Source organism: Fukomys damarensis, unplaced genomic scaffold, assembly GCF_012274545.1.
Source record: "Fukomys damarensis isolate Sample0158 unplaced genomic scaffold, DMR_v1.0_HiC HiC_scaffold_37, whole genome shotgun sequence".
Lineage (NCBI taxonomy): Eukaryota > Metazoa > Chordata > Mammalia > Rodentia > Bathyergidae > Fukomys > Fukomys damarensis.
The window spans coordinates 10,719,673-10,744,759 of record NW_022900949.1 but is presented as its reverse complement, the minus strand read 5'-3'; the positions used below and the strand labels follow the sequence as shown (position 1 = coordinate 10,744,759).

At 56.3% G+C, this 25,087-nt stretch overlaps 1 protein-coding gene across 1 annotated transcript in view; it reads right to left on the bottom strand.

Annotated features, from left to right (window-relative positions):
* Sbno2 (strawberry notch homolog 2) overlaps positions 1 to 25,087 on the bottom strand; it is a 56,843-nt gene that overhangs the window by 6,518 nt on the left and 25,238 nt on the right. The window contains exons 6-20 of the mRNA XM_033759628.1: positions 24,227 to 24,300; positions 23,298 to 23,409; positions 10,906 to 11,064; positions 8,087 to 8,170; positions 7,739 to 7,838; positions 7,339 to 7,493; positions 7,109 to 7,242; positions 6,936 to 7,026; positions 6,703 to 6,846; positions 4,164 to 4,281; positions 3,649 to 3,754; positions 3,317 to 3,470; positions 2,144 to 2,320; positions 1,403 to 1,500; positions 488 to 570 (exon numbers count right to left, since the gene is read on the bottom strand). Coding sequence (XP_033615519.1) covers positions 488 to 570; positions 1,403 to 1,500; positions 2,144 to 2,320; positions 3,317 to 3,470; positions 3,649 to 3,754; positions 4,164 to 4,281; positions 6,703 to 6,846; positions 6,936 to 7,026; positions 7,109 to 7,242; positions 7,339 to 7,493; positions 7,739 to 7,838; positions 8,087 to 8,170; positions 10,906 to 11,064; positions 23,298 to 23,409; positions 24,227 to 24,300 — 1,789 coding nt within the window. The remainder of the gene's footprint in view (positions 1 to 487; positions 571 to 1,402; positions 1,501 to 2,143; positions 2,321 to 3,316; positions 3,471 to 3,648; positions 3,755 to 4,163; positions 4,282 to 6,702; positions 6,847 to 6,935; positions 7,027 to 7,108; positions 7,243 to 7,338; positions 7,494 to 7,738; positions 7,839 to 8,086; positions 8,171 to 10,905; positions 11,065 to 23,297; positions 23,410 to 24,226; positions 24,301 to 25,087) is intronic.

Sequence of the window (25,087 nt, the reverse complement as noted above, 5' to 3'; positions counted from 1 at the left end):
GTGGCTTCAGGCAGCTTTTGGCCACTTTCTTGGGCTTCCCTCTTGGAAAAGCTGTGTGCCCTCAAGGCCTGGCCTGGGGAAGACAGGAGGCTTGTTTGTGTGGTCCTAAGTGAGTCCCTCAGCTTGTGAGCCTAACTTCCCACTGTGTGCTGTGACAGACCAGCCTTGGGGACACTTTTTGCGGGACCCCAGCCCAGTCCACACACCAATGAGTCTGGGGCCCAATTTCATCTGCGAGGTGCTGGCCTGTGTGGGGGTGAAGGTCCCTTGCCTGCCTGCTGGGTGCAAGGCTGGAGGCTGTGGGTAGGGCTGATGCTGGGGACCAACCCATATTTCTTGTGCCCAGTGGGGCAGCCCTGGAGGCCTAGGTAGCAGCACCCTGACTGGCTGGCATGGAGGAGGCTGAATCCTTATGGGGCGGGAGCAAGGGTACAGGGGGTAGCCTGGGGTGCTGCGTAGAAAGCAGAGAGTAGTGGCAGAGACTTACGCCTCCTCTTACTGCCAGCTCCTCTGTCCCGCTTCCTTTTGGTGGAAGGAAAGTGCTTCTGGATCAGTGACAGGAAGACACCTCTGGAAAGAGAAGATAGCTTGTGCCCCTGCAGCAGCTGCTCCTGCTATCCCAGAGGGCATACAGCTTTTCATTCTTGTGGTACTGGGGATGGAACCCAGGGCCTTCGGCAATGAGTTCCATCCCCAGTCCATTCTATTATTATTTTTGTTTTTTTTCAGTACAGGGATTGAACTTGGGACCTTGTGCTTGCGAGGCAGGTGGTGGATCCACTGGGATAAACCCCCACCCCTATTTTTTATTTTTTTGAGATAGGTCTTGCTAAATCACCAAGTTGCTCAGGCTGGGTGCCAACTTTTAATTCTCCTGCCTCAGCCTCCCAGGGTGCTGGGATGACAGACATAGGCCATCGTGCCTGGCTGGAACAAAGGGGACTGTGGCAGGGCCTGGCTGGGGCACACCTCTGAGCTCTATGTCCTGCCTGCCCTGCACCCAGCTCTGCCCACACAGCTGATGGCCTCCTAGGAATGAGGGTGGCCAGATCCACTGCCCGCGCCACGCCCCCATGGCTAAGGACAGGGAGTGCAAGAGAGGCCCAGCACTGAGAAGGAGCCAGGAAGGTGCTAAGACCCTCCCTGGGGCTGGGTGGGAGGGCAGAATGGCCAGTCCTAAAAAGCCACGGACTCCTATTGACCCGGTGCCACCCCAGCTAGAGTCAGACTCCCTGCAGCCTGCTGCTGAGACCAGGAAGAACCTAATGGGTCCTGCCTGCAATGCCCAAGCCAGGGTCACTGCTTTAGTTTAAGGTCTCTGAGGCTCCCCTTGGCTGCCAGGTCCCACAGTGAGGGGTGGCTCCGACTCCCTGCCCTCCATCCACCCTGTGCAGTCACTCACTCAGCGGCCGAAACAAAGCAGTCGAGGCGCCCCTCGTTCTCGTCCAGCACCTCCCGTGTTCGCGCCTCGCCCGTGGACTGCAGCCCAATGACCACACACTGCGGAGATGGGTCGCTCTGAGGTGGTGCTGGTGACCATGTTTCCCACCCACCCACACTCCGTGAGTTCACAATCTCACGTAGGGAACGCAGCCCACTGATGGCCACCTCCTGCCCCAGCCACGGCCTGTCTTTTCTTGTGGAGACCCCAGCTGGCCTGCCCACCATGGCTACCACACTCGGCCTGCGTGAGGCTGTGGACGTGGGTGCCAGGGTCCCCACTGTGACCACGAATTCTGATGTGTCAGCTTCACTGGACTAAGAAGCACCTTGCAGTTCTGTAAAGCAGGCTCCTAGGTGTGTCCTCGTGGGTCAGAGACAAGACCGTGGGGTCTATGTCTGTTTCCTCACTTTTTTGTTTGTTTTGGTTTTTGAAACAGGGTCTCACTTTGTAGCCCAGCCTGGCCTTGAACTCCCAGTGATCCTCCAACTCCTAGTGATCATCCTGCCTCAGCCTCCCAAATGCTGGAATTACAAGTGTGTGTCACCATGCCTGGCTCTGTCCCCTGCTCTGCTTGTTGGCCACTTTGAAGTAAGCAGCTTTGCTCTGCTCTGCCCTTCCACCCTGACGTCCTTCCTTGGAGTCCTGACCATGCACTAAATTCCCCTGTGCTTGGGAGGACGGAAGTGTGACCCTGCTTACCTTGTTGTGGGCCAGCTCCTCAAGGGCCAGCTCCACCAGTCGGTGCACTTTGGCAGCAATGCACAGGTACTTGAAGAAGCGCTGGTGGGCTGACCAGAACTGGCCCCACAGGGACTTGCGCGACTCCAGGCCAATCCAGTCAGCTGCCTGCTGGAACACGCTCAGGGCCTCAGCCCACTGCAAGGACAAGATGCCAGCTGAGGCCAGGCCAGGGGAAGGAAGGGGTCCCAGGCAGCCAGGCTATGAGGTGGGAAGAGATTTTACAAAGAGCCTAGCAGTAGCAGCAAGAACCAGGGCATGGCTGGGTATGGCTCAGGGCACTCATGACCTGCCTGGGTTCCATCCTGGGCACTGAACAAACGAGGAAGTAGGAACTGGTATAAACATGACCTGCAGTGACAGTAACACTGAGCAAAGCCACTGGGTCTGGGTCAGGACATGGGGTGAAGTGCTTGTGAGGCCTGGGAAGGGAGGGCAAGGGTTTAGGCTGATGCCCACTATATCAGTCACATAAGAAGAATCTGGGACACAGGACAAGAGAGGCACACTGGAATCCTGCTCACAACTATGCCAGGACAGGGTGGCTTCCTACTTTTTTTTTTAACGGTGCTAGGGACTGAACCCAGGGCCTTCACACTGAAATACACCCTCAACCCTTTTTATTTATTTATTTTTGGTACTGGGGATCGAACTCAGGGCCTTGCTCTTGACGAGGCAGGCAGCAGCACCACTGAGGTAAATCCCTGGCCCTCAACCCTTTTTATTTTCTGTGCTGAGACAGGGTCTCACTAAGTCATTAAGTAGTCCAGGTTGAGTGTGAACTTGAGAGCCTCCTGCCTTAGACTCTCACGATCTGGGATGGCAGTCACGCGCCACCACAAGGGACGACTTAAGAGTACTATACAAGGGGAAAAAATGAGAGGCAAGACCTGTCATGTAGAGGTACAAGATCCCAACAATGAATGTAAATGTACTGTATCCCTAAAATGTACCAAGAAACTCAATTAAAGCTGAAAAAAAAGAGTACTATGACAAGCATCTGTGGTGATTTAAAGGCAAGATCCTTGGAGACAACAGGTGTGACTGTGAGCAACACAGAGGTCTAGGGAAGCCCCCAGGGCTCCCTAGGGTAGACCTCTGTCATGTGTGCCCACAGAGAGGCCCCTAGCTCACCAGCAGCGCTGCCCGGTTGTAAACTCGCTCAAAGTCTGGGGGTAGCGGGATCTCCTCGATACGGAAGGTGACTCCAGAGAAACTGAGCTGGCGTGCAATGTACATGCCGCTGACCTTCATGTCCATGGCCACAATCTCCATGGCGCCCACACCCCTGCAAATGAGCACAGCCTCCTGAGCACTGGGTTCTGCAAAGGGTAGAGTGGCTCCCAGGAAGGGGGAACTTCGGCATGAGAAAGAGGCAGGGGCACAGCGTGCAGACAGCACAGGCCTTGTGGCTACCCAAGGGAAGGCGCTGCTTCAGTGACTCCTACTGCTGCGGGGGGGCTCACCTCTTCTCAATGTTGTGTAGAAACTCCTCAAATGTCCGGAAGGGCGTGCCCTCACCCCAGATGCCGAGGCGGCTCATGTAGATCATGTTCCTGGGCTCAGAGGCACCTGGGCAGCAGGAGTAGAGGGCTGCTGTCAGCTCTTCCTGACTCAGCCAGGAGGTGACAGTTGTACAGGATGAAGAGAGCTTCGGTGCAACCCCAGGACTTGTGGGGGGGTGGCTACATGGGGAGACCTGAAGCTCTGGGTAAGGCAGACAGGCCAGGAAACATCTGCTGAGGTTGGCCAGAGCCAGCTGGCAGAGGGGACATCCATGATGGGGTCTGAACAACTCAGCTTGTCTTTGCTCAGGCCCTGAAAAGCAGCAGGATGCAGGCAGCTCATACGATATAGCTGCTCCTGGCTCTGCCCAGGCAAGCATCAATAATGGATGCTACTCATGCAACCCAGGATACCCCACTGCAGGAGGTAGGCATCGATGGTGGATGCTGCCCTCAGAGCCCCTACAAACCCCCACCTGTGGCACTGGCGTAGACCACCCTGGCCAGGGGCAGCTTGTTCTGCAGGTCCAGCACAGCCTTGCCCATCTTAGTGGAGCTGGCGTTCTTGGCTTTGTGGCACTCATCAAACACAATCTGGGGTGGGCGTGAGTTAAGGAATGTTTCACAGGAGTGGTGCCCTTGAGCACTGGAAACTGAATGTCACGCCAGAGGGATCTGTCACCTGGGGAGTGGCCCACCTCATAACTGCTGTGTGACAGGGTTTGGTGGCTTCATGAAGCATTAAGAACAGCCTTGGGAGGGCTGGGGATGTAGCTCAGTGGTACCATGCCTGCCTGGCAAACACAAGGTCCTGAGATTGATCTCCGGTGTAAAAAATAAAAGAAAAAAAAAGAACAGCCTTGGGGCTAAGTGGTAAGTTCTTGCCTACTATGCCAGAGGCTCTGGGTTCCATCCTTAGCATTGTACAAACAAGTACACAAAACAGTAATAGCCTAATAGCCTAGATACAGACACACGGAGCTGCATGAAGAAGGGGAGCCCCACGGCATGGGGGGACTGTGGGCGAACTCCATACCCCTGCTGCAACAGTACTCGCTTGTTACGGGATGTCGGCATCGGAGTAGTGAGTAATGCGTGCTTGGGATCTTGATTACATTTCCTGAAACTACATGGGAGGCCTACTGTGATCCCTTTGTAAAACATTGAGAAAAGAACCGAAGATGTTAATATGTTAAGGAGAAGAGCCTATGATCTCATCACTCTGGGAGGTTGAGGCAGAAGAATCACAAATTTGAGCCCAGCCTGAGCAACTTACTTGCCTTACCTAGACCCTGTCTTAAATAAAAAATAAAAATAAAAATGGGTTGGGGATATCGCTCAGTGACAAGGCCCTGAATTCAACTGCCCGCATTAAAAAAAAAAAAAAAAAAAAGCAAGAGTGAGAAAGAAACAAATTACAGAGAAGTATATATGTGCTAAGGGTTGAGGAAAAGGGTGAAAATAGTTAAAAACTCGAACATGTTGCCAAGCACACAGCTTGCCAAGAGTGAAAAGTTGGTATTTTCTGTAAGACTATTGGGCAGCCATCTGGGGACGGGGGACACTCCAGCAGCCTCCAGTGTCTCACCACAGATCTGACCTGCACATTCTTTGTTTTATTTTGGTACCAGGGATTGAACTCTGGCCCTTGCGTTTGTGAGGCAGGCGGTGGACCCACTGAGCCAAAGCCCTGGCCCTGACCTGCACATTCTTATTTTGTTTTGTTTTGATTTCAGTTATGTAGGTCCAGCTCATGATCCTTCTGCCTCAGCCTCCAAAACGCTGGGATCAGAGGCGTGCACTACCATATCCTGCGCTCCGTGCTCCAGGCGCCCTCCTGGGGATGACACACACAGGCCAACATCTTTCCTCCTATCTGTCCTTGCCCAGGGCTCAGGAAGAACACCCATCTGGGCCCAGTCACCCACTTCTGGGGATGCGGGAGGAGGTAGTGAGGCTATTTATAACGTGGGGTCACAACGCAAGTCAAGTCACTATGGGGTGACAGAACAGAACCTGAGTGGGGGCCAGGCAGCCTGGCACAGGAGAATGGGCCCAGGAACTGCATGTGAGTGAGCACAGGGTGCTCAGCCAGCCCAGGGCACCGCGGGAGATACCTGCACGCATGTGCACCTGCACGCAGATAAGTTATGTTCTGAGGGGCAGGGGAAGCGAAGAACTAGGGGAAAAGAGTGCCGTGGCAGGGAGACCCGTTCCCCCTCACACGGGCAAAGACGGGAAGAGAGTAAGCAGGATTTGGTAATCCTAGCACTCTGGGCAGCTAAGGCAGGAGGATTGTGAGTTGGAGCCCAGTGTGGGCAACTTAAGGAGACCTTATTTCCATATAAAACATAAAAAAGACTGAGGGTGTAGCTCAGTATGAAAGGTCTGGGTTCATTCTCTAGTACAAAAACCAAAAGCAAAAACTACAATTTTGTACATAAAGCAGGTCATTTAAAAGTTTTAAGAATAAGGGCCGGGGATTTAGCTCTCAGTGGAACTGCAACTGCCTCACAAGCAGAAGGTCCTGGGTTCAATCCCCAGTACCACCCCCCACAAAAAAATTGAAGAAGCCTGCTGGTCTTTCTGCCACAGCGGTGCCCCTGTGGGGAACCCGTGGGTCTGTGTCCCCAATACCCCTGGGGCAGATACTGCATAGATGGCTGCCTGCCCACACACAGGCCCCCCAACTCGGGGGTGGGGGAGACTTCCTGCCTCCAGGGCACACAGCAGCCACCTGCTCCGAAAACTTCACTGCAAACACCATGGCTGAATAGTTGCTGTCAGGCTTGCTAGAGCCAGACTAGCAGGATTGGGGGACAAAGCTAACTTGGGTTGGGCCCGTGGTGAGAATTCAGAACCAGGGCTGCATTGGGGATCTCCACCACTGTAGGAAGGTTGGCCCCGCCCCTCTGTGCCCGGCCCCTCCCCACCCTCATCGTGGGGGGTTATACCCCACCCTGCAAGCCACGCCCACCCAGGCCCCGCCCCTGCCCGCCCAAGCCTGCAGGATACGACGCCATCGAAGGCTTCTCCGCACCACTGGATGATCTGCCGCAGACGCGTGCGGTGCTGCCCGCCTGCCTGGCTCTCCCCAATCAGGGCTGAGTAAGTGGCGAAGAGGACGCCCTCTGAGGTAGTGTTGTCGCCGTACTTGATCTGTAGACACAGGGCAGGCGTGGGGGTCTCAGTTTCTCCGTGGATTAAGAACTGGGCAGAGCAGGGCCGGTGCCCTCCTGCCCACCTACCTTGCTCAGCGCATGCACTGCGATGCCCGGGGCCTCAATGTCCCGTAGGTCACGCTCTGCATCGTACTTGAGGTCGTTGGAGACACTGAACCTGGGGGCAGCAGCTGGGTCAGGGGGGCCCTACCCCCGACTCCCTGCCCAGCTCCCGACCCCCACACCGTGGGGTAGCTCACCACAGGGCCTTCTTCCTGCCGCGTATGTAGTTCTCTACAATGATACCGGCCACCGTGCGGCCCTTGCCCACACCGGCCCCATCACCGATGAGGAAGCCCGCGCGCTGACCACTGGGCAGCAGGACCTCGTGTTGCTGCGGCCAGAGGGGTCAGTCAGGCCTGGGCTGCCGCTTCCCCAGCAACCCCCAGCCTGGTGGGGACAGGACACGGGTGGGGTGGGGGCAGGTCACCTGGCAGGCGTAGGTGATGGCCTCCAGCTGTAGGGCAGACAGAACTGCACTGTCTGAGGTGGGCAATGCAAGGATGTAGGTAATGTCCGGTGGGGGCACACTGGACAGAGTGCTGGTCTCCACCACACGGTCCGGATGCTGCTTGCCAATCTTGGCTGGAGAGGCAGAGGGTGAAGTCAGGGTCTAGGGGTGGCCAGGTCTCCAAGAAGGGACAGAGTGGGCCATTCTGCTGCTTTTGCTGTATCTGCAGACCTCAGCTTTGCTGATGGAAGAACCCGACCCCAGGGACCTGGGGACCCCATGTCCTCAATGACTCTTGGGTGGGGAGTCTCCTGGGGGGGTCTCATCTGCAGGATAGGGAGGGAGTCTGAACATATCCCTGCCAGCCTGGGCCACTCACACTTGGAGGGCACATAGTCAGCATAGGTCTCTGCGTGGCCCAGCTCTTCCGCCTCTTCCTCCTCCTCGTCCTCCACCTCATCCTCAGGCTGGCTTTGGGACTGCAAGGAGGCAGAAATCCAGGTGTCAGTCCTGCCCTGCGTTGACCTGGCGCTCCTCACAGGTGGTGGTGGCCCAGTGACCCGTGGAAGCCTCCCTGGGACTTTGTTTTCCTCATCTGTAAAGTGGGTGCTCCCAGCTTCTGGGTACCCAGGGCCTGGCATGCTGGAGGTACCCAGCTTCCAAGCCCTCTCCTAGGCTCCAGGGCACACAGGCTGGGGATGGGACCAAGCCAGGGGACCAGGCTGACCTGGTAGCTGACGAGAAGGGAGGTGCTGGGCAAGGAGGTCACAGGGTCCTCAAGGCCTGGGAATGGTCCACTGGGCAGGAACAGCTGAGGGGAGGGCAGGACATCAGCCAAGGTGGGAAGGTGCTTGGTAATTCTGACAGATGGCAGTGCCCTCCCCCGAGTCCAGCCAGAGCGCCTAGGGGGAGGCTTTGCAGGACCTGCTGGGGCTGGGCCCGCAGGGACATGGGGAACCTGGGGGTGGGTGGGGTAAAAGCCCCATCTAGACTGGTGACACTGGCCTCTTAACTGGCTGGGCCTTGCACATGGGGCCGGTTAACGTGGTGTCCAGTGGCTGCGGGCTCCTGAGCTCCCTACTGCCCTGTGGTGCTCCCTGTCACACCACTGAGTGTTCTCCAGGGTGGCAGGTCCTCCGGGTGGACAGAATGCCCTGTCACACTGACCAGAGTGATACACTGCCCCAGACCACTGTGCATGCTGGGGAGACAGGTAGCCTCTCTCATTAGGGTGGGGGATGGAGGCCAGGGTGCACAGAGCTGGCAGGCAGGACAGGCCTGGCCTCTGGAAGGAGCCTGTGTGCCACTGAGGTGTAGAGGCACAGTCAGATCCTGGGTCTGAGAAGTGACTGCATCCAGAGCCTGTGGATGGGCAGGAAAGGACCTGTCCTACTCCGCCAGCCCCTGAGCAGCACGGTCATCGATGTCCACACCACAGCACTGAGGCTAGGGAGGCCAGGGACCCATAGTGAGGACACAGCAGTGTCCAACCAGGTTTTGTGTGACTCTAAAATACACCTGTGCTTTAAAAGAAAACCCTGGGCACGGCAGAGCCCACTTGAGAGGTTGAGACAGTAGGACTGAAAATTCAAGCCCAGCTTGGACAATTTAGGGACTGAGTAAGACCCTGTCTCAAAATTTAAAAATACTAGGCCGGGGATTTAGCTCAGCGGTTCGGTGGCCTGCCTCGCAAGTGCAAGGACCCGAGTTCAATCCCCGGGGCCAAAAAAAAAAAAAAATTAAAAATACATTAATAAAAAGAGTTGGAGTTGGGCATAGTGGTGCACGCCTATAATCCCAGCACTTGGGAGGCTGAGGCAAGAGGATCACTGTGAGTTTGAGGCCAGCTTGGGCTACACACAGTGAGTTCAAGGCCAGCCTAAACTAACTAGTGAGACCCTGTCTCAAAAACATAAATAAATAAAAAGGGGTTGGCGGTATAGCTCAGTGCAAAGGCCCTGGGTTCAGTCCTTAATAGCAAACCAGAAAGAGGAGGGTGGCTTCTACCCGCACCCGCCCTTGGATGCCTACCCACACTCAAGGTGGGTTTTTCACATGAGCTGCCAGAGTGGAGTGACAGGTACAGCTGAAGCCCCCAGCACCGTATGTGATGACAGGGCTCCCCAGGGGCTCTGTCAGAGGGTGACCGACACTCGTGACTCCTGTTTTTGTGAAGGTTAGGAACACGGCCAGGGATTTTTGAAAGAGGTCAGCACGGAAGCCAGGCCCAGGAAGGTTCCAGGTCCATGTTCAACCCTCCTGCTCTGGCTTTTTTTGTTGTTGTTGTTAACAAAATCCAAACAAAGTGGCAGTTCCTGGAAGGCTGAGTCACGTTCCTAGCCAGGATAGGCAGCTCTGAGTGTTGGGTTTCAGATGCCCCCACACCATCCAGTGCAGTCCAGCTGGGCCCTAGGCAGGGCTGGCAGTGTCCTACTGGATCCAGATTCCACAGGGAACAGGCCTGAGTGGCCCCCAAGAAGGTGTGAAGGGCAGGGTCAGTATCCAGTGCTCCATCCCTCCTCCACCACTGGCCACATGCTGGACCCAACCCCAGTCTGTCACCTCTGCTGTCTTTGGTGGGGACCACTGAGAAAGACCCCAGGTACATCCTTCTCAGCGTGGGGGAAGGCTGTGTACCCCCAACCTGGGGCTCCCCACATATATTCCTAACACCCCAATCCTAGAAGCTTCTCTGGACAGAGGGCCCTAGAAAGGCCTTGTCAGGGAGGGGGTCCTCAACAATGCCGAAATTAGGTGGCTTAGCCAGGTGGGTGGCAGACACTTTTGTCATGCCAGCACTCAGGAGGCTGAGGCAGGAGGATCACTATGAATTCAAGGCCAGCCTGGGCAACATAGTGAGTTCAAGCCCAGCCTGAACTACATAGGGAGACCCTATCTCAAAAAACAAACAGGGGCCGGGATTTAGCTCAGTGGTGCCACCGCCTGCCTCTCGCCTTAAAAGTGTAAGGTCCCAAGTTTGATTCCTGGTACCAAAAACAAACAACCCAAATTAAAAAAAAGAGGGGGAGATTGTTCTCTGGGGTGGGTGTCCTGGGCACTGCAGGGTGCTGAGCAACATCTCTCACTCCATACCAGGAGCTCCACCAGTGCTACAGCCAAGCACATCTCCAGACACTGCCCAGGGTGTGTGGGGGGCTTAAGAGCCTGGGGTAAGAATCTGTAACCAAAGCTCTTTTGGGGGTTGTGGAGTTTGAGACAAGGTCTTGCTATGTAGCCCAGGCTGGCCTTGAACTCATGATCCTCCTGCCTCACCCTCCAGAGTGCTAGGATTACAGGTGTGCTCACCCATGCCTGGCTCAAAAATGGATTTTTGCTTCTCTACTGGGTAAACCTGGTTCCCAGCAGAGGAAGGCTAGACATCTGTCAGAGAGGCAGCGAGGGCCATGGACTTTCAGGGCTGCAGGAAGGCGATCCCATCCCTGGGCTGCACAGGATACATGAGCACATACATCTGTGAGTAACTGTGCCCCCTTGTGCCCCAGCCTGACCTAGGGATGGCTCTGGTTGGGGTTTCTGCACACTAACCTTGTCATGGGTGGATGAGGCAGTGCTCACATCCCAGATAGTGGGCACCTGGCTAAGGCTGTCTGCTGGCAGAAATTCAGGTGTGTCCACAATGTCTGACAGGGAATCCACTGATGAGGAGAAGATGGAGGCACTGGAGAGGTCTTCGAAGTAGGAGTCCTGGAAAACAGGCCTTGGTGAGGAAGTGGCCAGGTGTGCAGGGTTGGGGGCAATGAGCACTGAGGTTCAGCCATGTTCTGGAATATTACTCAGCCAAGAAAAGGAACACGGCTGTGACACTTGCCAGTATGGATGGACTCCATGCTCAGTGAGGGAGGGACACACAGTAACAGGACACACAGCGTGAGCTCCATGGATAGGAAATGCCTAGGACAGGCAACTCCAGAGACAGGAAGTGGATCTGTGGGTACTGTGGCTGGGGATGGGATGGGGGTGATGGCTCATGGGGATCCTAAAAACGGGCAATGAAAGTGTTCTCAAACTGTTGCTTACACAGATATGAATGCACTAAAATTACTGAATTATGTGTTCTAAACAAATGAATTATATGGTATATGAATTACATCTCAATCAAGTTATCAAAAAGCAAAAAACAAGTCAGACCCCAAGTCTGCAAAGACAGGCACAGGGAGCAGCTCAGCAGGGGCAAGGGTGGCCAAGGGTACCCTAGGGAAAGGATACTTTCTGTGCCTGCTGCAGAGAGGTTGTATATTGCATCATTTATAAAACTTTTATTCTTTTTAAAAATGCTGGCAATTGAAGCTAGGGCCTTTGCACTGACCTACACTTTTTGGTACCAGGGAGCGAACTCAGGACCTTGCATTTGCAAGGCAAGCACGGTGTCACTGAACTAAATCCCCAGCCCTTGTTTTTGTTTGTTTGGGGTTTTGTTTGTTTATTTGTTTTCCCCCCAAATACTTGGGAGGCTGAGGCAGAAGGATTGCTGTAAGCTTAAGGACAGCCTGGGCTACATAGTGAGTTCGAGGCCAGCCTGAATTACAGAGCAAGACCCTGTCTCAAAAACAAACAAAACAAAACAAAACAAAAAGTATTTGACTTGGCTTCAAAAAAAGAATTTTATTTTGAGACAGAATCTCACTAAGTTCTAAATTGTCCAGGTTGGACTGGAACTTGTGATCCTTTTGCTTCAGCCTCCCAGAGTAGTAGGACAACAGGTGTGTGTCACTGTGCTCTGGCTTAGAACTATTTTATGTTAGTTTAGTTTTAGCTGGTTTTTTGTTTGTTTCTGGTATCAGGGATCGAACTCAGGACCTTACACTTGCCAAGAAGATGCAGTGCCATTGAGCTACATCCCCAGCCCTAATTTTTTGTTGTTGTTGTTTTGTTTTGTTTTTGGTACCAGGGATCAAACTTGAGGACTTTGCGCTTGTGTGGCAGGCAGCACCACCATTGAGCTAAATCTCTGGCCCCGTAGTTTTTGTTTTTTGAGACAGGGTCTCACCATGTAGTTCAGACTGGCTTTGAACTCGCTAGGTAGCTTAGGCTGGCCTCAAACTCACAGTGCTCCTTCTGTCTCAGCCTCCAGATTGCTGCAATTATAGGAGTGCATTACCATGCCCAGCTAAACTAAGTATTAAAAGATGGTGCATAAGGGCCAGGGATTGAGCTCAGTGGTGCTGTGCTGCCTGGCAAGTGCAAGGTCCTGAGTTTGATTCCCAGTACCAGGAGAAAAAAAAAAAAAAAGATGGTGCATAGCTGTGGTGATGGGGTTTGGGGGTCACTGGACTCTTCAAAGGACCAGAGTCCTTCATCCACACGGCCACTTATCACTGACCACTCTTGGTCAGGCACCCAGCCTATGAGACTCACGGGGCAGCTGCCAACTTTCAGAGTGCGCACACACCCTTCCCTGTCTAGCAGACAAGGGACCGAATCCAGGGCAACATGGGCCTGTCCTGGGGAACAGTGACATCCTTATTTGCTTGAGCCCCTACATGGTGACCTTAGCCCTGCACCCCATTTCCTGGGCAGGGCTGGGGCCCCAAGGGGGTGGCTGAGGCAGACTGGTACAGGGAGTGGCCAGGTCTCCGAGGGGCTGCAGAGTGGACTCCTGACCCCCCCAGGGTATGGGCAAGGCACCTTGTAGAGCCCTTTCTGGGTCTCAGTTGGCAGAGCGATGGAACACAGGCCCTGTGGGCTCAGGTTGGTGTACACTGGGCTCCTCAGCTGGTGGCTGGCATCCCTACACCCTGAGGTCATGGGGGACAGGGGCCCCAGTCTCTCCTGCTGGGGTCTCCAGGGCTGTGCTGCCTCGCAGTGTGCCACATTCAGGGGTGGTCCCAAGGCCCAGGCTCCTACTTCTAGGTGGGTCTCAGGCTACTGTCCAGCCACCCTGAGACTCTGAGCTGGCCAAGTAACAGCCACCAGCCAGCATTGCCTGCCCAGGCAGATCAGGCCCACCTGGTCTGAGGATCAGGCTGAGGTCTGCCCAGGGCCTCCTGGGGACAGCAGGACAGGCCTACCAGACCCACAGGTCCCAATCCTTCAAGAACCATGGGACACAGGGCCACCCACAGCCACCAGCATACCCAGTGTGGCCCTTGGATGCTGGGCCAGGCCACCCCTGGAGGCTCTGGGGGACTAGGTCACCAGCTTAAGGCTTAGATTTGATGGGTACTCGGGAAGCCGAGGGCAGGGCCCCAAGCTCCTGGGTCCCACACAGACCTGTGGTGTGCAAGGAGCAAGTTCGGACAGCAATACCCTCAGCCCAGGGGCGGGACCCGTTCCCACCCTGCCCCTCAGCTGTGCCAGCCCAGACCTTCTCAGAGGCCTCCAGCAGGAAAATCCCCAGACAGAACGGTCTTGGGTGAGGGGCGGGGGGCTGACACTGGGCCAGGTGATGGGAATGAGGGGCACCCTGTACCTTCCTGCAAGGCCCAGCCAACTCAGCAGGCTGAGGGGGTCCATCTTGGGGAAACTGAGGTTCTGAAGGGCCACATGCTCACCCCATGGGGCTCTGGCTCCAGGTAAGGGCAGGTAATTGTGCCAAAACCCCTCCCGGCCCTGCCTCCAGGGTCCCTTCCCCATGCCTCAGCAAAAGACACAACGGCAGGAGTGCAACAGTCCTGAGATCTGCCAGCGAGGAGCCAACTGTGGGGTGGGACACAGGGCAGAATGCCAGCCCCTGGGGACCCCAGTAAGAGCACAGTGTGGAAAGGATGCCGCCTCACAGTGAAGACCCAACCTGCTCCTCACCAAGGACTGAGGCCAACAGCAGCGGCGCCCCATCCTGTGGGTGTCAGGCCTTGATGAGCCTGAAGGACACCACAGACAGCCACCATGGAGGGCGTCCTGAACCCTGCCCAGTGCTCTCCACATTGTCCAGGCAGCAGACGGGACATCCAAGGACTCAGTCTCTGCCCAAAGGAGCCCGAGGAGATTTGACAAGTGATGTCACAGCATGGAGCAGGGGGTCGGGACTCAGAGGAGCCTCTGGGGATCCAGGGCAGCCGTGTTGGTTACTGGTTGTGATTGACTGGGGTGCGATATTACCCTGAGAACACTGTGTCACTGGAGCAGCCTCTCCAAGGATCTATGACTGTTCTACAGATCAAGGCAATACTCAAAGCCTTTGCCCTGAGCTACATCCTCAGGCAAGGTCTCACTAAGTTTCCCGGGTGAGCTCCAACCTGTGATCTTCCTGTCTCCCACAGTGCTGGGATGACAGGTGTGTGTCACTGCACCCAGCTCAAGTGTATTAAAGGTGCCCTGGGGTCCCTGACATCAGCTGTCCTGCTCTGTCCTGGGCTCTGTGGATACCACTTCCATCCCACACCCTCAAGGTCCTGTCCCCACCCAGGGCAGCACACCCCATGGGTGTATGAGGCACAGGGGTGGAGAGACACAAGGTTCTCAGGCTCCAGGAGGCCCACACCCTGCCTGGCCCCACACTGGTGGCTCTGTGGGACGAGAGCAGTCCCCTCCCCAACAGAGCCCGGTTCAAGTCAAGATTCGGGCAGCCATCAGGTACCTCCACAGCGATTCCCACAGCTCCCCAGCCGCCGAGCGCTCTCCTAGGGGCCTATGCTTCATCCCGCTGCCTGCTTCCCTGGGGTTCCCCTCCAAGGCCCATATCAGCATGCCGCACACCTCAGAACCTCGGAATAGAGGCAGATGGATGGGGCTAGCCATACCCTGGGAGACCTGGGTGGGCTTGGGGCCCCTCCTGCAGTTGTGATCTCTGCAGCATTTTGGGGAGACTTGAGTGGGTGGGGAGTGCCAGCAGTACTGGTCCTGCCCCCCTGTACCCCCATCGGCTCCAGTGGGGACACCAGAGCAGGAAGACACACCCCCATCCCGGCCCAGGAAGCTGGGCCCAGAAGAGCCCCCCAGAGACGGGTGTTGGTGCTGTCCCCTGCTATGGATGGACTCACAGGGAGCCCTGAGGAACGATGGGGACCTGTCCCTGCCTGTCCTGTCAGAGTGAGTCTCAAATTGTGCCCCACCCTGGCCTACCAGGGTATGATTTGAGTCCCACACCAGGGCATGGGGGCAGGGGACACCCACCCAAAGCTAGGGCACCGTGCTTCTATGGCCAAGTTGCAGAAGGCAGGGCTCACGGCAGACCCAGCCACCAGCCCAGCCACAAGCCCTGCGTGCAAGCCCCTTCCTCCCATACCCCTGACCCCCAAGTCACCCCCAGCTGCCGACAGCCCAAGTCTCTGCATCAGAAAAGCCCGGTAGATTCCCTTTTACTGCCCACAAAAAGAAAAGAAAAAACAGCGTGGGACTGGAGAACCTGGACACCGCGGAGCTCCCTGGCGACCCTCCCGGTGGCTGTCCCCACAGGTGGCCCGACCTGTCCAGCCGCTCTCAACTTGTCCTACAACTCTGGCTCTCGGCAGGTGGGGTCTCCCTGGCCTCAGGTTACCTTGTTGAGAGCCGCAAACTGCAGCCAGAAGCGCAGCTGGGACATGGTGGAGGCGCGAGGGGGCTGCCGCCCGGGAGAGCGTCCCTCATGACCGCAGCGGCGGCAGCATCAGGTCCCCGGTGGAGGGAAGAGGCGGCTGTTCTCAGGCCCGCTGCATTTGCATGTGGGGTTAGTCACCAGCCTCGCGCCTACTTCCTCTAAGGCCCGCTGACTTTCAGGAAATGATGCTTGCCTGGTAAGTCAGGGCAATTACTGGCAGGGTGAGGAGAATTACCGTACGGGGCGGAATCCAGCCACAGACAGGCGGGCTGTCAACAAACCAGGGCTGCCCAGCCCTGGCCAAGCTCCTCCTGGGGACGCTTGGGTGGGGACCCCAGCCTCAGTCTCCCCACCTTGCCGAGCCCCTGGGTTCTGTTCTACCCCCTGCCCAGGGCCAGGCAGGTACTAGCTGTGACTTTGCCGTCCTCGGTGTGACAGATGAGGCCATGAGGAAACTGAGGCCAAGGTAGCCCCTCCATGCCCCCAGGGGCCCTCGGCTCCCCAGCCCCTCACCACAGCCCCACACGGTGGGGAGCTCACTGTCCACCCGCTCCGGAGCACTCTGGCCCTTATCCGCACTGTGCGCCGGACCTGGGACACCCGCTCCCCTGGGGACGTTCTGATCCTGGGGCTGTGGCCCCTCCCTCCCCCTAGCGGCAGGCGTCCCGTGTTCTTTCCCAGCCCAGGAGGGCACAGCCAGGCCCTGTTGGAAAGGGGTTCTCCTCAGGGAGAAGTTAACTGGAAAGAGGCACAAGCTGGCATGGTCACCTCTCTGGGAACTGCACAGAGACTTCCCTGTGCTTGCTTAGGTGCAACCCTGGCCCACAGGATATCACAGGGCATCATGTGGCAGGTATAAGGATATATGGCTCTGTCCTGCCTCTTAGAACTGCAGGTGGCCACTCCTGGTGCCCACAAGGAGCTGGGGTGCTGGGGAGATCCTAGGGCTAGAGAGACGGGCATCTGAAGGGGGCAAGGGGCCCTGAACGAGCCAGAGGTACAGGGACAGAGGCCGCAGAAGAAAGGGATCTGCACCCCAGATGCCTGGGAACTTCAATGGCAAGATGCCTCTCAAAGTCTGGGGAGTGGGGCCAGTAGCCCCCCTCTTACTGCGTCTGTCACCTCTAACCCAGGGCCCCCACAAGGGTCCCCCCAGCAGCAGGACTTGCCACAGACCCCTGTCCCTTCCCTGGGGCCACCATGGCAGCCTCCTGCCCTCAAATGGAAGCCAGAGTGGGTGACAGAAACCTCAGCACTGCAAATGGGGAAGGTGATGAACAAACGGGGAAACGCAACTCAAAATCATGGTGAGACACGTGACACACCTACCAGGACAGCTAGATGCAGTTGACAAGTGGAGGGAAAGACGCCAGAGGGCTGGTGGGAATATGAGAGCCCAGCCACTGCAGCTCCTCAAATGGCTGAACACGGAATGAACATCTAACCCAGCAAATCTACTCCTCCGCATGTAGCCACAGCCAGTGGGGCACACAGCCCCACAAACACGTGCACACAGATGCCTGCAGGGGCACCACTCATGACAGGCAGAAGGTAGGACTAGCCTAGTGTCCACAGATGGATGGATACACAGCAAGGTCCAGCCACACGCTGTGGAACAATACACAGCCAAGAAAGGGGGTGAACTGGGACAGACCTTAAGGACACCATGCTCAGAAATATCAGGCACAGAAGACACACAGCACAGGCTCCATGGAGAAGAAATGTCCAGGACAGGTGATGCCAGAGACAGGCACTGGACTCGAGGGTGTTGGGGCTGGGAAGGGGAAGGGTGACTGCTCTCGGGAACCAGGCTTGCTCTGGGCTGACAGAATACTCTGGAACAAGACAGAGGGGGCAGTTGTACGACTCTGCGAATGTAATTCAACCGGGTAAATTTTATGCCATGTGATTTTGTTTACATTAAAAAAAATACTAGGAGGGCCAGGGATTTAGCTTAATGGTTCCACTGCCTGCCTTGAAAGTGTAAGGACCCGAGTTCAATTCCCGGTACCAAAAGAACAAAAAACAAAACAACAACAACAAAAAAAAGAGATGAAAAAAATACTACGAAATTGAATGCATGACCTCTGTTCTATCTTCAGATGCCTCGCAGCTGGCAGGGACACCCCAGGTAGGTACCTAGGAGAAAGACCGCTCAGGTCACGATGGGGAGGAAGCAGGAGGGTCCCCTGCCTGGGGAGCATTGCCCACGGCCCATCCCTGCCCACCCTTGGCCCCAGCTGGCTCAGGCACATGGGAGAAGTGGTGTCATCTGGAGAACACACGTGCCCTGGGCCTGGGTGTGGTCAGGGCTGAGGCTGCCTTGGGGGTGGGGAGAAGGGCTCTACAGTATGCAAGAGCCTGGGGCTGAAGACAAACCCAGAAGTCACTGGCACACAGCTGTCAGTAACTGTGGCCCAGGACGAGGTGATGGGGCCAGGCCGGACCACCACTCCAGTCACCAATAGGTGGGGTGCAGTGGGCTCTGTCCCCAAGCTGTGGGTCCCCTGGTGGTCCCTGGGCTTGGCCTCCACTCATCTGGTCCTGGGCTTCCTCTTCCATTCCTGCCCCTGAGCCCTCTGCCCCTTCCTGCTAAAAAGCTCCAGGTAGGCCTGGTCGTGCTTGCTGACACATCCCATGTCACGGTAAAGGGACTGAGGGGGGATGTGGTCTGTCTGCTGCAAAGTGGGGGAGGGGAGCAGCATGGTCTAGACTTCCAAGGGGCCAGGGATTTAGCCCAGTGGCACTGCACCTGCCTCACAATCAAAAGGTTCAGATTTTGAGCTGGGCGTGGTAGCGCATGCCTGTAATGTCAGCACTCGGGAGGCTGAGGCAGCAGAATCACTGTGAGTTCGAGACCAGCCTGGGCTGCATAGTGAGTTCCAGGTCATTCTCAACTACATAGTGAGAACCTGTCTCAAAAAACCAAAAAAAAAAAAAAAAAATTCAGATTTCGATCCTCAATACCAAAAAAAAAAAAAAAAAAAGGAAGAAAAGACTTCCAAGCTGGGTGTAGTGGCACACGCCTGTAATGCCAGCACTTGGGAGGCTGAGGCAGGAGGAGTACTGTGATTTTGAAGACAGCCTGGACTACATACCAAGACCTCATGTCACAAGACAAAAACAAGGGCTGGGGATTTAGCTCAGTGGTGCCACTGCCTGCCTCACAAGCACAAGGTCCCAAGTTCGATCCCAGTTACAAAAAAAAAAGATAAAAATAAAAACAAAAAAATGAAATAAAGAAGGGCTAGATATGTAACTCAGTGTGAACATCCTGGGTTCAATCCCCAGTACTGGAAAGGAGAAACAGAAAAAGCTCCCAGGTGAGGCTTCAAGCAGCTTCTGAGGGTCCTGGGCAGACCGCATGGAGGGCAGTGCCAGACCCGGGCGGCAGGAGGAGGCCTCAAGCCTCTCCCTGTTGAGTGGGACACTGAATGACAGAATGACAGATCAAGCCCTGACCCTGGGGGCCTGAGGCCTTATTTGGAAATGGGGTATAAGAGAGGGAACTACTTAAGACCGGCTCACCAGGTTGGAGGGTCTTTTTCTAGTGACAGAGTTCTAATGGGACATAGGGGCGCAAAGGAGACAGCCGTGGGGCTGCAGGGCTAAGAAAGAGCTGGGGGCGGGGGAGGAGGGCACCCCTCACACAGAGGGTCAGCACCTCCACACCTCCAGAGCAGGATCACACTTGTTTCTGCGGTTAAGCCCCACCTGTGGCCTCTGGGAAGCAGCTCGGCTCTGTCCCCCACAGCCCCTCCTCCAGCACGGCCTGGGCAGGGCAAGCCAACCAAAGGGCTTCCTGGAAGAAGAAATCCCGCTCCCCTCTCGGGCTCCCTTACTCTGCCAGTAACTGCGGGGAGCTGGCGGCCAGACCTCTGCGCCTGCTGCCCGGCATCTGTGCGGGAGCAGTCGATGCAGCGCACTCGGGTCTGCACGGGTCTGCACAGCGCTTCCCTGTGCGGCCAGCCAGCTTCCCAGCACCCGGCTGTCTGGCAGCACAGTGCTGTTCCCGGACAGATGGACGGACAGATGCCCTCCTGAAGGCCCTGTAGCCTGGAGGGGCCCTGGGGAGCTTGTGGAGGCCGTGCTCCCAGCACCGAGGGATGAGGGGGGTGGCACATGCGAAAGTGGGGACAACAGTGGGACGTGGGGTGTGGGTGGTCATGGAGGGTGGGGCAGTGGCTTGGACCCTCGGGTTCGCTCCAGGCAGAGGCACAGCTGATGGGAGGTTGCGAGGGCACAGGGAGTTGGGCAACATCAAGAAATACAGGCTGGTCCTGGGTTAGGGTTTAGCACAGGGTAGGAACAGATCAGGTGCGGCGGAGGGAGGAGGACTATCAGCACAGGAGCCATGAGAGCCTGTCTCATCCAGCCACAGCCCCAGGATGTCCCCTCCACTGGGCTCAACCATGTCTGCAACACGCATCCTCACAAAAACCTGTCGCTGACTTCACCACCCAAGTGACATGAGAACTATGTCCACACGGAAACACGAACACGCACTGTCACCCAGGCAGGATTCACAGCAGCCCGGAAGCAGGAACAACGCAGAAGTCCGCTGATGGATGCATGGGCGCACACAGCGAGGTCCGTCCACAGCCCGGGTCGGCACTCAGCCAGGACAGGAGTGAGGCTGGGACCCTCGCCACGGTGCGGACGGACCCTCAGGACACTGTGCCCAGTGAGAGACGCCAGACACAGAGGACATGGTGTGGGGCTCGGTGCACAGGAAACGCCCAGGAGAGGCGACTGCAGAGACAGGAAGTGGACTCGAGGGTGCCAGGGCTGGGAGGGAATGGAGTGATGTTCATGGGGATGGTTTTGTGGAATGATGATGTTCTGGAATTGGTGCAATGGGTGCACAGCTCGGTGAATTTATAAAGCACTGCAGAGCTGTGTGTGCTTTGAAATGGTGGCTTTGCTGTTACATGAATCAGATCTTAATTTAAAAGAAAAAAAAAAAAAGGAAGCAGAGCCACATGTCCAGGGCCACAACGCACCTGCAACCCCGAGACAGGCGATCGCCACGGGGGCCGTTGAGCTGTTCCAGGTCACTGATCGGGGATATCAGAGCCTGAGTGGCTTCCTGTGGCCCCTGGAGACAAAGCCTTAGCAGGGATGAGCAGGGCCCTTCCACGGAGAGGAGGCGGTGGTGGTTCGAGGGCCAGGGTGGCGAGGAGGGCACCTGGACCGTCCTGACTGTTGGAGAGGAAGGAAGGCTCCTGGGGAGGCCACAATGGGGTAACAGCGAGCGACAGTGCCTATGTCCCCCAGGTGAAAGGTAATACCTGTGAGCCTCCCTGGAGGAATAAATGACTCAACAGCCAGGTAGCAGGCCGGAGAGACAGTTGGCCCTGCCTAAGTTTTACTGCTTGAGGCGGAAGGATGCAGAAGACACCCTCCAAGACCCACAGTGCAGAATCAGGGCATGGTGGCGCATCCCTGTATTCCCAGCAATCAGGAGGCTGAGGCAGGAGGTTTGCTGGGAGTTCAAAGCCTGCTTGGGCTACACAGTGAGTTCAAGGCTAGTCTGAGCTACATAGAGAGACCTTGTCTCAAAACAAACAAAGATCTGCCACGGAGCCCCGTCTCCCATAGGATCAGGGCAACACTGGGGCCTCCATAAGCTCTCAGGCGAAGGAAAAAGCGGTTACTCCACAGTAGAGGAACCTAATCAAGCAGTCAAGGTCAACACTGGTATCAGATACACCGTTGCCAGGCCCCCTACAGTCCCTGAAGAGGACACAACACCACGGATCTGTGAGATTCCAGAGGGCAGTAGGACCTGAGGTACCATCAGATACCACTGGGCACACTCAACTAGGACACCCTGGACCTGGCTGGCCAGGTCCTTCAGAGGACGTCGGTGGGGAGGTGGGGAGCACCAAGTCCCTGGCCTTATACCAAGGTGACTTCCGAGTAATGATGAGCACACCACTGCTGTATAAGACTGTCCAGCACTGGGGAGCAGGCGAGGGTGCTTGGGGATTCTTGATTTCTGTGATTTTTCTATAAATTTAAAACATCTTAACCAGGCACAATGGTGCATGACTGTCATCCCAGACACTTGAGAAGCTGAGGTAGGAGAATCACTAGTTTGAGGCCAGTTTAGGCAACTTAGTGGTTTAGCGTGGCTTTTTTTTCCTTTCTTTCTTTCTTTTTTTTTTTTTTTTTTGGTACTGGGCATAAAACCCAGGGGCTCTCTACCACTGAGCTACATCCCCATTCCTTTCAGTTTATTAAATTCTGAAATAGAGTCTTGCTAGGTCGCCCAGGTGGGACTCAAATTTGCAATCCTCCTACCTCAGCCTACCTAAATGCTGGGATTACAGGCGTGTACCCCTGTATGTGGCTATGTTTCTGTGCACCATGTCCTCCAGAATGGGACAGCAGGGCGGGCACTGTCCCAAGCCACACCCACAGCAGGGCTGTGGTCAGACTGACTGCTGCATTCAGAGAGCAGCCCATCCCGCCCCTGGTATCTGCAGAGACCCCCAGGAGGAGGCGTGATCAGTCCCCACTCAGTGGTCTCATCCTTCTTTGTGGGGCCAAGGGGGGATCCTGAGGAGCTCATAGCTCTATGATTTAGCCCAGGGAACAACAAAGGAAAACCAAAGCCAAGATCAACCACAGGGCTGGAAGTCTCACACAGGGGCACTGGCCATGGAAAGAAACCAGAAAGGCTCAGCAAAAATATAGCTGCAAACATTTCTAGATCAGGCAGGATGTGCCCCAGGCCATGGAAGGGCTTTGATGTCTCATTCTTGCTGCCATGACAAACTACGCAGACTTTGCAACTTAAAGCAACAGTTTTCTCCTATCAGAGTTTGTAAGGCAGATGTCTGTGGTCCAGGCAGAGTGGCAGGGCTTCTCCCGGAGACTCTGGGTTCCCATCTGTGCTCCTAGAGGCACTCGGAGTCCTTGGCCCTTGGCCCTTGGCCCTTCCTCCACCTGAAGTGCCAGCACATCTTCGGCCTCTCTCAGCCTCTCACCCTCTTCTCCCCATAGGCACTGGAGACTGAACCAGGGCCTTTATCCTGTTTATGTCTTTTTTTTTTTAATTAATTAATTTATTTATTTATTTATTTATTGGTAGCGGGGATCCAACTCGGGACCTTGCGCTTGCAAGGCAGGAGTGTATCCTGTTTATTTTGAGACAGGGTCTTGCTGAGTCGCTATACTGCTCGGGGTGGGGGTGGGGCTTGGACTTGAGAGCTCCCTCAAGGGCCCCACAGCCCAGGCAGCAGTTCCACTGGAGGACACCTGAGGCCGTCTGTGTACACAGCTGCCCTCTGCAGTTCTCTCAGCTCTGTCTCCATGGAAAAGCTGCCTCCCCTACTCAGGACGCCCGGGCTCTGAGGGCCGGGTCACAGAGCCAGCTGTCTCCCTGTGCCCCATCGCACCCTGACCAAGGCCAAGCCAAGGCCATCGTCCCCGGGTGCGCACTGCCGTCCCTTACCTGAGGAAAGTCGCCACTCTTGGACAGGTAGCTAGGGGCGGTGGCCACAGTAGCATAGCTGGCATCGGGGCAGGGCTGGCCACCCAGGAAGGAGGCCGAGCTCGAGAAGGCACTGGAGGAGGAGACAGAGAAGGTGATTACTGGGCACAGCAGGGTGCTGGGCCAGGCACTGGGGCCCCCTCCTGGTGCCCAAACAGGAGTTCGGCCACACGGACACTCACAGGGGGACACAGGCATGCGCAGCCCCCCTTTGCTCCGGCCCACTCTGCCCCAGCTGCCTCGGATCTGTCCACACCCATGGGTGGAGCCCAAGGCTGCCTGCCTGAGTGGGCTCAGCCTCAGCCCTGAGGACAATCGATTCACGCAGAGACTGAGTCCCAAACTCCTCTCAGATGGCTGGGAAATGGCAGGGCACAGGCCAGTGTCACTTCGCCCAGGCCACCCAGGCCCAGCTCATACTGACAGAGAGAGCACAGCCCAGAACCTGGGGCACCATGCTCCGAGGCCAGGATCCCTACCTACCCCTGCCCTGTCACCTGAGGCGGCCAGGAACACAGAGAACAGGGAACGTGCTAGGGCCAGGGAGTCCTTGACCCAAGGAAATCAGCCTAATACCTGGTCAGGAGGGAGGGGACAACACCCATTAGGGCCTTCATCAGGCCCAGCTCCCACGCTATTGGGCTGCCTGGGTCCAGGAAGCTCCCAACACTCCCCTTACCAGGTTTCTGAAGGACATTTCCTGTCTTCACTCCTCCTAGAATCTCCACAAGGCTCTGCCTGCAGTACCGCCAGGCCCTTTGCACAGGCTGCTGCTTCTGCCTGGGATGTAGGATGTTTCCCAGCAAACTCCTACCCATTCACCAAACCCCAGTTCAACCATTGCCCTGTGCGAGAGAGATGTTTCCCAGTTGCTCTGTGGAGACACTTACTGGCTGTCGCTGGAGAAGGCTGGGTACGATGGCGGTGAGAAGCTACTCCACCATGGACAGTGCAGGAGGCCATTCTGAAACACAAGGGAGTGGTGTCAGTGTGCACGGGAGGGGACGGAAGACCGACTCCATCTGGTCCCAGCCACTGGACAGAGGAAGAATAGAGCAGAGCAAGAGCTCCACAGTCAGCCTGGGCCTCCCGCTGGTCACAGGGTGGTTAGTGAACCTTGCAGTGTATCAGTTTCACCGTCTGAGTGACAGGATTCAAAGGCAGAGGCAGGAAGGCCACCCAGCAGAGCATCCCACATGCCAGGCTGGGGCCCAGAATCTCCACTTCAGAGAGGACCCCTCGTGCGCAGGCGCCTGAAGAGACCCTGGGTTCACTGGTGCAGAGAGAACTCGTACAGGACCCCTGAGCCGTTTCCCTCAATCACCTTCCATGGGGCAGCTCAGCTGGCCCCTCCTGCCCTGACTTCTGTTTTCTGGCCACCCAGGCCACTGTGAAGAGGCTACCAACCGGGGGGCACTAACCTCTTTGCCCTAGCAGGGCCTGGGACTCATGCTGGCCCCTGAAGGCCTCTGCCAGGCTGCTCCATGGGTCTTAAGCACCAGTCCCCAGGTCCAGCCCCAACCTCCCTGGGACTCAGGATGGGGCAGCCGGCTAAGAATCACCTACTTCGCTCCCTTAGCACAGAGAGGGAAGACCAGCCCTGAACACCCATGCACACCCCAGCCCTGAGCTCCCCAGGGGCCTGCTGACCTCCAAAGGGGAGACCTAGGCAGCCTCACAGGCCGGGAAGGGTGGCCACAAAAGGTTGAGGTGACCTCCTGTGTTTTCAGCCTTTTTTTTTTTTTTTTTTT